The following is a 14667-nucleotide window of genomic DNA, read 5'->3' on the forward strand; positions in this document are numbered from 1 at the left end:
GTCTAATAAATCTAAAATAGAATAATTAACTTGAGGTATTATAGATTTGTTCATATGCTGAGTTCGTTTTTTTATTTTAATATCCTACCTAACTCAATTTTACCTTTTATTAAAATTGAAAAGGATGAATTCTCGTTAGTTACTCAAGACAAAGTTAGTTGGACTTATAAAGATTTAGGAATCTAACTGCTGACCAGTTTAAACGTTTTCCCATAGGAGCTGCCTATTTTTTTATGGCATTATATTAAGGAGACAAAAACTATGTACGAAGGTCCAAGTTAAAGAGCTAAACATAATAGAACTTTGACAAATACAAATACTGTGACGTAACTAAAATATGGTATAATACTATCAAAGTGTGCTGTAATATTAAAATTACAAATTTGATATATTTTAAATGTAATATTACTAAAGTCAGTTTTTATAAATAGATTTTTAATATTATATGTGAATAATAAATTAATATTTGAAGCACATATATAACACGTTATTTCAGCGTATCTATAGCAACTGTTTTGTTCTCAAAGTTATTTGAAATGACAAGAAATTAATATTTTGCATTTACAGAGGCACACTAAGATATAAAATTTGTTTTTTTGGAGGTTTTTACAGTTAAAAAAGAAATAGGATATTTAAGTGTGGCAGATATTAGAAATATATTTTTTTAAATACTGTATTTTAACATGCTGTTATTTTATTTGAGGGGTTCCATTCCAAAACTTGCCTTCTTCATATTGGGTAAAATTTCACAATTGGCAAAACACGTTTTAGAAGATTTTCAAATACAAATTTATACAAATTTAATATGTATGGATTTACTATAATTATTTGTGTGCTAATTTTAGCATTCATTTAAATCCTGTTTATTTAATTTCCATAAAATTTATTATAACAATATGGACAAGGCAAGTTTTGGCATGACTGCATGGATAAGACAAGTTTTGGCACGAAAAAGTACAGCAATTGACTGATCTTATTTTTTTTGTTAAAAAAAGATAACGCTATTTAATTTAAAAAATCGTAATTTCTTAAATTTTTAGCGAAATATCTTCTTCCACTCCTCCTTAGCCAAATTCATTATTTTCAGTTTCTTCGTCCATTCTCCCAATGTTTTTCTCGTGTTCCTCGAAGATATTTTTATAAAATTCTAAATCATTTATCCCCATCCAATCTTCCCCATAATGAGCAACTAGTAACTTCTTGACATCTTGAACTTTTTTTTCATTAACCGCCCCTCCTTTATCAATGTTACCCACTTCTATTTGATTTATTCGTTTCGCTTTTCACATTAGAAAATTTAAAGTGCCAAGACTGCACACCTTTCAGATACTCCTTTGCAACTTCCTTCCAAGATTTGACACCAGGATCTGTAAATTAATGACGGTTCCTCTTTCCTTAAAGATATCGATATACGTGTTGGGGTTTGTGATTTCACTAAGTTTTTTTAATTTTCTTTCGATGATTCCAAATACACGGTCCGATGGTAGGAATGAATGACCTCTAATGGGAAAAACTAGTTCGATTTCACCAATATGGGGCGGTGCGATATTCCCCAAGAAGTAAATGCACATTGCAACCATTGCGGAGTTTCTGTTTTGCCCTCCTCAGCAATCTGCACACAATCTTATTTTGCTGTAACTTGACAAATTTATGAGATCTGATAGGCAATGGAAAACACCTGAGGCAATTTCGTTCGAGCCCTTATGGAACTGGTGTTCCATCCAGGTGTATAAGAACACGTTATTATTTTGTAATTTAGTTTTTGAGGAACCCTTAACAATAATAAAGTTATAAGTGTAGAGCTGGCGGCTACAATAGGCAATCTAATCTTGGACTTTTGGGTTTACCAAGTTTTTTTGACGGTCAAAAGATAAGACGAGCATATTTTCCTTTGTTTCCCTCAACTTGGAAAAAAGGCTTTGCCTTTTAAGATATGAACTCTTTTTTCAATTTGCAGCTGACTACGTTTATCATTATCCCTTTCTTGTTTAATTTTTTCTGTTAAAGAAAGAGCAAATGTCCGATGCTGGTGATCCAAAACCAATATTATATTCAAGGCAAAATATATTCCTAAAAAAAGTTTTTTTGAATTTTAATTTACTTTCAGGCACTTGGTTATTATACATATTTAACAATTTGTTTATGGTTAAATCAGAAGCCAAACATTGTCTGTTGCGTTGCTCTCTACAATAATGTACATCAGAACATTGTAGTTTCTCAATAAATATTTTAACAGCCTTTTTGGGCATACATAGGTTTCTGTTTTGAACCACCACGATTTTCTTTAGGTGGTAAGCTAGTTTGTAAAAAAACACGTCCAGTTCTTTGAATGCGATCCTTAGAAACTTGCAGAACACCTTTAAATGTATTTTGACATACCTGTATCTTGAAATTCTGTGTTTCTCGTATTTTAATAAAATACTTGATCGCCACCGACTTCCTAGGTGAATCAAGTTTTCTCGCTCTTGATCTGGATGGGATCTCAATAGACATATATTTTAAAATAAAATTGTCTTGTTCAATATTTGTTTTTAAAGAATAAAATAGGGCATGAAACTCTTGAATATCTTGCATTGTAAGAGTGGAACAGCGGTAGGTTTTACCCGATAAATGGTGACATTTTGGAAAAACTGGTAGTTGCAACGGAGCACGCCCATAAAAAAAATATCTAAATAATATTATTTAAACGTTATAAACGAAAACATTGTAGGTACCTTTTTAATTTTGCAACACTTTTTTTCCATTTTGTCGGATCACTGGGACGTCGCCTGCCTTTTCCTTGTGCCACGGGTAAACAAAATGAATCATTATTACTATCCATTCTTGTTTTAATTATTAAAATTTTTGTTAAACAGCTGTTTAAAAACGTAGACCAAACGCTTAGAATTTACTCATTAAAATGAGGCAAAAATAATAAATCACGCGACCACCAGCATGAAAACAAAATTCTGCGCTCTGATTGGTCGCTTGGATAAGATGACTTTTGGAATGATACAGGCGATGGATAAGACAAGTTTTGAAATGATACTAAAATTTTCCTATGCTTTTACCGTAGGTAAGGGCGAGTTTTGGCATGGTTAAGTTTGTCTAATGTATAGAGGGTCATTAACAGATGCTATAGACACCATGATATTATTTTTCGCAAAAAATGGATAAGGCGAGTTTTGGAATGAAACCCCTTATTTGTTCTAGAGTTTAGTATTAGAATTTAAACGCTTACAAAGATTAGTAGATATTATACGCAATATATGAAATATTATCAGCCATCATACACGAGGATTCTAATAGTAGTTAAAAATTTTAACAGTAGGAAAATATAGGCATGCAAAAATATATATGTGGCAGGCTGAGACAATTTTATAAATGTAAGAACATGCACTGTTTTTAATTTTATGTAAATTATATTTTGTCTCTTATATTGTTTTATTTTTACTCTTCTTCTTCTGATGCCGCCTTTCCGCATACCGCTACATTCAACTTAACAAAATTATAAATAGCATGTAAATTTGTTTGACTTGAATAATAATATTCAGGTCTATTATTAATATGATTTTTTCCAACAATTAAGCTTTCGATCTTAGAACATTGAAAGGCCTTTCAATGTTCTAAGCTTTCGATTTTAAAAAAATTAATCTGATAATATTACTATTGCAACTATAATATTACTGGTGTAATATAGATTCATGATAAAGGGTATTTATTAAAAAATATATAATTATACATGCATATTTTCCACGTTAAATAACAAAACTCAACAAATTTGCGCCCCTTGTCTACATAAAAACTAAATATTTTTTATTCTATTACATTTAAGCTATTTTTTAATATTTTTTCTAGCAATATAAGAAAAAACCAGTCACCTTTTCTCCCTTACTTTAAGCCCTCACAATTTTTTAATTTCCATCCATTTATCTGCTTAGCTAACCAATTATAAACTAATACTTTATTTCAACAGAATTTTCTTTTGACAAACGTTTTATATTTATAAAATTTAATTTTTGTAAACTAGAATTAACTCTTTTTTTCTATCATATAATCTATCATATCTATTTAGATACTAAAATTTCCTTCTTCTCCCTTTAACAAATTTAATATTATGCAATAAGAACAAATAAGAAACTTGCTTACTTACTTATAACATTTTTATTTTCTTATAATGACTCTACAGAAACTATCATAAAATTCACAGATATATTACTTCTCCACCCCTGAATTTTATTATGCTACAATTATATTATTTTATTATCAAATCATATAACCTTCAGTTTTAAAATGTTTAGCTTAGATTAAATTGTTAAAAGTAATAAGCTTAATAACATTTGTTTTAAACGACGATTATCTTTACTTATTACTATATTACTATATACAGATATAATAAAAAAGGAAAACACATATATATTTCGCCGTCCCTGAACTTTTATTATGCTACACTTATATAATTCCACCACCCCTTTGGACCGCATCATCCCCTCGTGCTCCACCATCTTTCATCGATGCTGTGAGGGCGTCTGCGTACCGAACGTCGCATCGACGTCGTGATAATGCGACGCTGTCATCATTTCTTGAAAAATCCCACAAATGAATTTTACTATTCACTTTAGAACACTACGTATACTAGAAATTGTTAATTAAAAATTATTCTAAGGAGCTAAAATAGTGTTTATTAATAAAAAGATCTATAAGTTGTATTATGGAAGTGAAGGAAAAGAGTAGCGTCGGTAAGTGGCGTAGTTATTAGTGAAGGTGTGTTCAAATATTGATGCTTGCTCCCTTTGTAAGTATTTATTAAGGTTTATTTTAGTTTAAAAGATTGTAAATAAATATTTTCTCATTTTAGAATAATATACCTTAATACGTTTGCTGTTTTTGTTAAGATTTCATGGGTGAGACCAATAATACATGTAAATTTCAAAAATAGAAATTTTACTCAATTTATTATATCATATTAATATTGCTTATTGATAATTATAAATTAGTACGTTTTTTTTATTTTAAAGGTATAATATACTTCATACTAACTTTCATTTTCGTTTAAATATTAGTAACTCAGCTTTGAAAAATATAAAAATATGAATAAATCAAAGAGATGATAAATCAATTTTAAATAAATTATTGGTATTTTTTTATTAAACCAGCTGAGATACAACTTTAAAAAGATAATAAATGTTAAGTTGAAATAAACTAAAAAAAGCAAATAAAGGCTAATTTGACAAACATTTAAGCTAGAATAAATTCTACACGTGAACTTTTAACACAATAACTGAAAAACGTGAAGAAAATATGTCCAACTAGTTTAGTTTACTATAGTCTGTTTAAATATATTTAAAACATAATCTTCTATTTATTTATAGTGTTTAAAACCAGCTAAAATGCTAATTAAATAATGACATATTTTTTTATTATAAATTGTTTGGCTATGTATAATATACAATTAACAATATTTTACACACTGATTTAGGAACAGAATTTCTTAACAAACATAGTGAAAATATAGAAATCTTGACTTTAATATAATAAATGATGATTCAATAAAAGCGCTTTCAATCTTTTCTCTTTTTCTTTCAGAAGATTTCAGTGTTTAATAAAACATGTAGCAAATTATTGAAATGTTTATTGATTTAGAAAATATACATTTGGGAATTATATATAAAACAAAATATCTTGTAAATGGGCGCCATGACTCCAAACAGCACAGATACATACTAATGATTGAAATATTACGTAGTATGCAACCATAGAGGACATCCATTTTCTGCAGGATTCTACGTCATGTGTACGTACCTTTCGGATATTTTACGTCATGCATTCGACATAAAATGGTGGTAAAATGTATTAGTAAGAAAAAATTACTCATTTATAAAATCTAAAAATATATTGACTATAAAAAGAAAAAATATAAAAATATAAAACAAAACATGTTTATATCTAAAAAACAAAAAATTAACGTTTAAGAAAATACAAAATAAAAATGTTTTTTCCAACCATTGTGAAACACAGTCTTAAATTTTTTTTGTGCATCCAATCCCTGCTTGTTCATTCTCGCATCTGTCGTTTGTCTTAAACACTGTCAATAGTGTCATTTTTGTTTCCTGATGTTGCCAATTATTTATTTGACAATCAGTGGGCCAACAAAAACAATAGTTTGCTTTTGTGACCGATCTTGATGATTTTAATATATTAATATTACAAACGCATATTAATTAACTAAATTTATAGGGTATGATAAACTTTTGGAAAAAAGACTCGTCGATTTCATAGTTGTTGTGTAATTTGTACCGAATGTGTTGCCTTTTTCTATCAAAGCAGAGAAGCATGCAAATCGTGTTTTTCTGTTTACCCTACTGAAATTAGAAAAATTGAAAGTAGAACTTAGAAGTATTTAAAGAAACGTATATTTGAAAAAAAAAAGTTTTCCTGGCCTATAGTTTTATGTACTTACAAAAATTTATGTTTTTTTTATTCTTGTAGAATCAATAAAAATTTAAAAATGTTCTAAGTATTTATATGGACATTTATGTAGGTCCGCGGAACAAATCTAATGTATGTACTAACTACATTTGGAAAAGTACGTATTAAAAACCTTAATTTTATAACAATGGACTTACGTACATAAATATGATATAAAAATTACGTACCGAGGACGTATGATGATGTTTGGGGCTTTGCTGGCATATGCGTACCTTTTCGACGAAATTTTCAATAACTTTTTTCCTATACATGTGATGGTATTTCATTTACACAGTGTCTAATTTGGGCCTTTAATGCTTCGGTAGGTGCAGGCTTATTGGCAAAAACCCGTGACTTTAGATAAATCGCAATTAAGGCGATAAATCGCAATCGGTAAATCGCGTGGTCACCAAATCGGGCAATAACATGATTAGGAGCAAACTCATCCAAGATCGTCAATCTTTTACAGGCGGTATGGCATGTGGTACCGTTCTGCGTCCTGCTAAAACAATGTGGTCAAGATCAATAGCTTCCAAATGAGGTTAAGGAACTATGTTATAATAACACGATAATGTTCGCCCTTTAGCACTTCTAGACTAACTTCTTTATTTTTAAAGAAAAACGGACTAGTTATTTCTACAGATCATTATGCATACGATACAGTGACATGTTATGAGTCCATTGCTTTCTGGTGAATCGTTCTTTGATTTATTTTTATTTGGAACACATTTTATAAATAAGTCAAAACTAACTAATATCTTTTTTGATAATATGAAATAAAAAATTATTAATACTTAGTAAGCGCACCGTCGTTATTAATTACAGCTTGCAAACGTCGTGGTATACTTATTATAAAGTTTCTGGTATATTCTTCGGTTATTTGGTCCCATGCGTCATCTACATATCTTTAGGCGTAACTCACTCTGATTTCTAGGCCTAAAGTTATCTTTATACATATATTTTGCCATTTTACTTCTAACGTTTCTAATTGGGTTTAAATCAGGGATTTTCGAGGGCCACAGATCGTCTTTCGTCTAGATAGTTTTGAACTATACGGCTATACAGGCTGTATGTATAGGAGCATTATCATGTTGGAAGATAAAATCTTCCCCAGAGACTACACCAACTGATGTCATCATAACATTGTTCAGGATATTGCAATATCCTAAGACATTAAGCCTCCCCTTTACTATTCGACAAACGCCTGGTCCTCTAAAACTAATCCAGGCCCAAACGTTTATAGTAAAACGTCCACGTTGATTAGTCTTATATGTATATCTTTCATCACATATGGTATTAGAAGGCCTATAAACACGGATTTTGCCATTATTGCACGATTGAAAGGTTTTTTCATCCGAAAATATTACCGTTTCCCATATGTTGTTTTGGTGTGCATATTGATGCCCAAATTTTAATCTTCTGTTAATTTGCTTCAGTCAAAAATATTTTATTTATTGCACAGCAATTTTTAATTTCCGAATTTCTTATCCTACTACGAGCTGTATTAGCAGAACCAGAAAAATGCATGTCTTCTTTCGCCTTTTAAATGGATTGTTTCTTAGAAAGCCAACTAACTCTCTATCTTGAATGTCGTTTGAAATTTTTGGTCGACCAGAACCTGGATTTCTTACAATAGCTCCATATTCTGCAATTTTTGCTTTAGCGAAGAAAACGGTATTTTTACTAATGCCCAATTCTTCTGCGATTCTCCTTATAGGAACTCCACGAGTGTATATTATCGCTTTTTATTGAGGAGATAATGCAGGCATTTTGAAAGAACGATTTTGTTGACGCGGCTGTCACAAAATTAAATTAACTTTAACAACATCAAAATATATTATTCTAATAGACCAAGAGATTTAGGAGATTTTACTGTCCCAGTTTTTTTTCGCCACGATAGTACCTGTTGAAATGTCCAATTTTTATGCCCGATGACGAATTGATGTTACTGATCTTTCTGTCGCACTCTCACAAACTGCTGTGATGTTTAGTTCTGAACGAGCTCGTACTGTGTGTTTCACATTACTCACCAAATCAGTATTTTTTAATTTTTGTAAATATTCATTATACATTAGATGAATAAGGAATATTATTTCTACCGAACATTGGACGCACTTTACGAATAGTGGCTAAACTTGTTGATAATATTTTTTGACAATCAGGATGCATTGTTCTACCATGTAATACTCCATATTTACTAACTGCCATCTATCAACTTTTGGTCTGTCCCGTCATAATCTTCTAACATTATGACTCTTAAATATGGCGGGCAACGCAAATCTTGCGTTCTTATTGGAACACTTGTTTGGCAGTACATTTTTCTTTTTTCTCTCGCAAACTGTGTGACATATAATATAAGAAAGTGATAGGTATCTGAAAGGACTTCTTAGGGTTAGGTGTGACCAAAAGAAACATAAATTAATTATAAAAAGATAAGGTTAAACTAAATATTTACTTTATGTAAAAATAATAGTTAATAAAAGACAGATCATTAATCAGAGCATTAATAAAATTTTTCTAGCAGATAAAATAATTGTTGATAAAAAAAGATAGCACAGAATTGGAAAAGAGATGTGGAATAAAATACAACCGTATAATGGCCTAATAAATAAAGAACAAAAAAAACCCAATTTCCCTATTCCTCGAGCCATCTTCCGAGGGAGAAGTTATTGAAATTATCACCTTCTTGAAGAGTGGAAAAGCGCCTGGTCTAATTGCCAAAAAAGCTGATTCAGAGAGGATGTATCTACCTGGACCTTGTATTCTTCTCTGATATTGATGCTCTGTGTTTTTCTAGACTTGGCCGAAGCCTTTATTACGGTCGATCACACAATGTTACTAAATACTTTAGAAACAAACAGAAATAGAGATATTCCTTAAGGACTATTAGGACGCTACTTATCAAATAGGTTTCAGTGTGTGGATATTAGTATGTAGTACCAGTCAACATTGGTGTTCCACATACCAATCTTTTGTCAAGAGTTATACGTTTCGATGTGTTCACATCATCAGTGGTAACCACAGCTATGTAGTGTCAGAGTCTGATGATGATGAGTCATCTCTTTGAAATGCATAAGTCTTGACAAAAGATTGGCATTTTCATTTGTGGAGAAAAGTCTTCTTGCCCTTCCCAACCCGCTAAACTATAGCCACTCCACTTCAAGAATGAACTTCTACTTACTATACATTAATTCTATTTTCAATCTTCAATCCTCTGGTGAAATAATATGTTTTGCGGATGACTCTTCCGGTATCTACAGTAGAACCACTTGGAAAATTGTGGAAAAAAAAGAATATGATCTGGTCAACATTTTCAAGTCGTTTTTTAACCAAAAACTTATCATTAATTTTGAGAAAATCGTTTTTATGCCATTTGAATGCTACACTAATTCCTTGCCTAATTATAAAGCACTTACCGTTATTCTTACTGACAAATTAATTAACATTAACTTCACTAAAAAAATTAAATATTTAGGAGTTTTACTTGACCCTTACTTGGGTAAAAACGTACATTTTTTTGGACGCTCTCTATAAAGAAACCAGTATCTTGGACCTAAGGCAGCTATTTTTCCAATCTGTAGCTATAAGGCAATTTATGAAGAAAGACACTACCATTAATTACTTACCCGTACATTACTGGCTCAAAACACCTAGCTCGCTACCTAGCAAAAATAAATAACTATTTTAAGACAGCGTTTCTACCTGTAGAGGCCAAAAATTCATTCAGTACTCCATGCTGGTCTTTTTGGAATTAATTCTATGTATTAGTTTAAAATAAAATTAAAGAAGTGGATTCTAACCCAATCTAGAGAGTATATTGAATATATCATAGACTATAAAAAAAGTAGATGCATAAATTTTTTTACCAAATTGCAAGCTATAATTTTTTTTTTCGTTTTTTGTCCTTGTGCTTGGCACATTTAGCCACGTATTCTAAAATAGGAACTCATTCATAATAGAACAGGTTGCTAATATAGTATTTAAAAAATGATACTAGTAGCTAGTATGACATTGTATCTAATAAAAAGTGCATAAAAAAAGGAATAGTGCAAGAAAGATTAATACTAGGGATCTTAGACAGGATCACACGCTTCTCGTCCTGGAGCCAATGCTGGACATTTTTTACAAGACAGAACATAGGGGGACTCGGATAGGTAGGTAAACAATAGGGAAAAAAACAAAGGGATCTCCAAGTAACTAAATTTATTAACTAGTGCATATACGTTCAAGCTATATTTTCCTTTTGGACAATTTCAAAAATTTTATGAAAATAGACTCCATTCTATCGTCCGCAATTACGTTTGCCATAAGTGAAGTATGACACATAGGAAGCAAGCCAAGCTCTTTCAATTTATTATGCAGAAACATCACTGCGTCAATATTATTTTTACATTTAAATAAAATATGGTTCAAATCATCAATTGACTGGTTGTCACAGTTACATACCGGGTGATTGATGGTTGATGGTACCTTAGACGTTTACGGAGAACGGAAAATATTTTTTTTTGAAAACTTGGCAACATGGGTTTTAGCTGATGATCTAACGATTAAAAATATTTTTAGCGATGCAGCGTTGCTGCTTATACCAAAAAGTAGTAGCAACTTTGTTATTTTAAATGGAATACCCTATATATTTTTTTAGTTTCCGATCCGCTATTACTTTATAATTGGTTTTGTATAAGGTATTCCTATACCTATCTTTAGTGGTTTTCGAGAAATTAATTATTTTCTTTATTTTTTGACCAAAACAACTCCAAATAAATTTGTATTACTACGGCACTGGAACGCGCAGAACCTTGAAATTATAAACGTAATTTATGGAAGTATTGTGCATTATTTTTCACTATGAAAATTTGTTCTACGTTATACAGGGTTGCTCAAAATTAGTGATTTTACCGCTAGATAAAAAAATGGTAAAAAGTGCATTTTTTTAAATGGAACACCCTGTATATTATAACATATTCTAAAAGGAATTAAAATGCCTGTCTAAAGAGGCATTATGTTCCTATATCGAAGTAGTTCGGTTTCGGAAATACGAGGGTTGTCTTTTAAGTTTTGCATATGCAGCTGGAATAAAACAAAAAATAACTTTTAACGACTTTATTGTTTTTCAAAGTATTCTCCACGAAATTTAATGCACTTTTGCATGCGCTCAAACCAGTTGTCAAAGCTGTTATTCCACTCGTTTGTGGGTACTGTCAAAATTGCATTTTTAAAGGCGTTAACTGCTTCCTCTGGCGTCTGAAACCTCTGACCACGCAGTTCATTCTTGATTTTTGGAAAAGTATAGAAATCGTTGGGACTTAGGTCGGGACTGTACGGAGGATGATCCAATAATTCGACGTTTTGATAAGTTAAAAATTCAATAGTTTTCCGGGCTGTGTGCGAACTTGCATTGTCTTGGTGGAGGATGATTCGTCGTTGTGGGTTCGCTTTTCGAAGCTCAGCGATGACTTTCGGCAAACAAATGGCAATGTACCAATCGGCAGTAACAGTTTGTTGATTCTCCAGAGGAATTGTTGCAACATGACCTGCTTTTGAGACAAATGTTGCAACCATCTTTTTGGATACACTTCGAGAACGAATGACTTTTGTTGGCTTTTCTTCATCTTGAAATACCCATACAGACGACTGACGTTTATTTTCAGGTTCATATGAGTAAATCCATGATTCATCACCACTGACAATGCTGTACACATTTTTAGAGTTTCCTGCCTCAAAGCGGTCTAGAGTTGTTTGACACCACATCACCCTAGCTTCTTTCTGTTCTTCAGTTAACAGATGCGGTATCCAGCGGGAAACTAATTTTCTTACCCGTAATTCTTCATGCAAAATTTTTTGAATTGAGGTCTTTGAAATCGCCAATGAAGCCTCAATCTCACGATATGTCACATGTCGATCTTCCGTGATAAGCATACGCACAGCATCGATGTTTTCTTGGGTGACAACCGTTTTTGGTGCACCTGACCTTGGATCGTCGCTAAGACTAACCCGTCCACGCTTGAATTCTGCATACCAACGAGAAACTGTCGACTGATGTGGTGCTTCATTACGGAAAACAGAAATCAACTCAGCACAGCATTCTTGTTGAGATAATTGCCTTCGAAAATTGTAAAAAATGATGGCCCGAAAATGTTCTCTGTTTAATTCCATGGTATGCGCAATTTGCTACCTTTAAAAATTCACTGTAGCTGTAAAACTATATGTATCGCACTGATGTTTTGAATTTAAGAAAAGTAACATTTGAGGTTAAGTTTGACTAATGACATTTGATTAGTGACGCCCTCTATGTTTCTATATGCAAAACTTAAAAGACATCCCTCGTAAAAGCAATTTTCTGTAAAAATCGGAATATTTTGACATATTTGCTTTAGTTGGCCATGAAAGGTCATGATGAAACAATGCTATGCTATTGATGTTTGACAGTGACATTTAGTTGATTAATAGTAAATACGCTTGGGTGTTTTTTTAAAATAGTGACCTAAAAATTCATTAAAATGGAAAGAAATAGTTATTTAAATGAAGTTTTGATGAATCTACATATTTATTATTCATGGACAATGTGACAAAATTGTAGCAAGAACATGCAGAAAGTTCAATGAAATGTACCTGAATTTACAAAAAATGGATAAAAGAAAATTTGTGCGAATAGAAAATAACTTTATGCAATTTGATTCACAACTTAACAATGATACAACGTCTGATGAGGACAACATCGTGAATGTTTAAGCCTACTTTCACGCATATCCACAAGCTTCCATCCGGAGTGCAGCAGATGATTTAGGCCTAACTTATTATCTATTATTATTCTGTGCAAAGAATTCTGAACGACAATAATATGCATCCCTTTAAATATTCAAAAGTTCATCAGCTGAAACCGGATGATTACCAACGTCGCATTCAATATTGTGAGATACTTCTGACACGCACTCAAGAGGATCCAAACTTTCTAAAAAAAATAATATGGACAGACGAAGCAAAGTTTTCTAGAGAAGGTATTTTTAATAGAAGAAATCAACATTTTTGGATTAATCAAAATCCACACGCGGTTAAGGGTTTCAAGAAAAATTTAGTTTTAATGTTTTTTGTCTACTAAAAGACAATCAAATAGGTTTTTTTATTTACGACAGGTCATTAAACTTCCATAAATACATTCAGATTTGGCGCTCAGTAGTAGATTTTCTGGAAAATTTAACGCTTGAAGATTATCGCACTTGCTGGTTCCAATTGGATGGGGCACCTGCTCATGGCACTGAGGAGGTGACACGTGAGTTATTTGGGAAATTCGATGACCGCTGGTTTAGGCGTTTGGGACCACGGAACTGGCCTGCGAGATCACCTGATCTTACACCACTTGATTTTTACTTTTGGGGTAATTTGAAGCAAATGGTATATAAGACACCGGTAAACAGTAAACAGGAACTACGTTAATGAGTTATCAATTGCATTGGTCAACTAGATCCTTCTGAAATACAAGCAGCGACAACACATGCTGTACAACGCAGGATTTTGAATTGCTTAGAAGTCAATGGCAATCATTTTAAAAATTGATTGTAAATTACTTATAATCTTGTATCATTTTTAAGTTGTGAACCAAATTGTATAAAGTTATTTTGTATTCGCACAAATTTTCTTTTATCTATTTTTTGTAAATTCGGATACATTTCTTTGAACTTTCTGCATGTTCTTGCTACAATTTTGTCACATTGTCCATAAATAATAAATAGATTCATCAAAACTTCATTTGAATATATTTCTTTCCATTTTCAAAACACCCAAGCGTATTTACTATTAATCAACTAAATGTCACTGTCAAACATCAATAGCATAGCATTGTTTCATCATGACCTTTCATCGCCAACTAAAGCAAATATGTCAAAATATTCCGATTTTTACAGAAAATTGCTTTTATTTTCGAAACCGAACTACTTCGATATAGGAACATAATACCTCTTTAGACAGGGATTTTAATTTCCTTTTAGAATGTGTTATAATATACACGGTGTTTCATTTAAAAAAATGCACTTTTTACCATTTTTGTATCTAGCGGTAAAATCACTAATTTTGAGCAACCCTGTATAACGTAGAACAAATTTTCATAGTGAAAAATAATGTAAACTACTTCCATAAATTACGTTTATAATTTCAAGGTTCTGCGCGTTCCAGTGCCGTAGTAATACAAATTTATTTGGAGCTATGTTTTGGTCAAAAAATAAAGAA

At 31.5% G+C, this 14667-nt stretch overlaps 1 protein-coding gene across 1 annotated transcript; it reads right to left on the bottom strand.

The window, feature by feature from the left end:
- Positions 1–11547: 11547 nt before the first annotated feature.
- Positions 11548–12600, bottom strand: LOC126736201 (histone-lysine N-methyltransferase SETMAR-like). The gene has a single exon (XM_050440449.1). The coding sequence runs from the start codon at positions 12598–12600 to the stop codon at positions 11548–11550; it is 1053 nt and encodes a 350-aa protein (XP_050296406.1).
- Between the last annotated feature and the right edge of the window lie 2067 nt (positions 12601–14667).

The sequence above is a fragment of the Anthonomus grandis genome, chromosome 5 (assembly GCF_022605725.1).
Source record: "Anthonomus grandis grandis chromosome 5, icAntGran1.3, whole genome shotgun sequence".
Classification (NCBI taxonomy): Eukaryota; Metazoa; Arthropoda; class Insecta; order Coleoptera; family Curculionidae; genus Anthonomus; species Anthonomus grandis.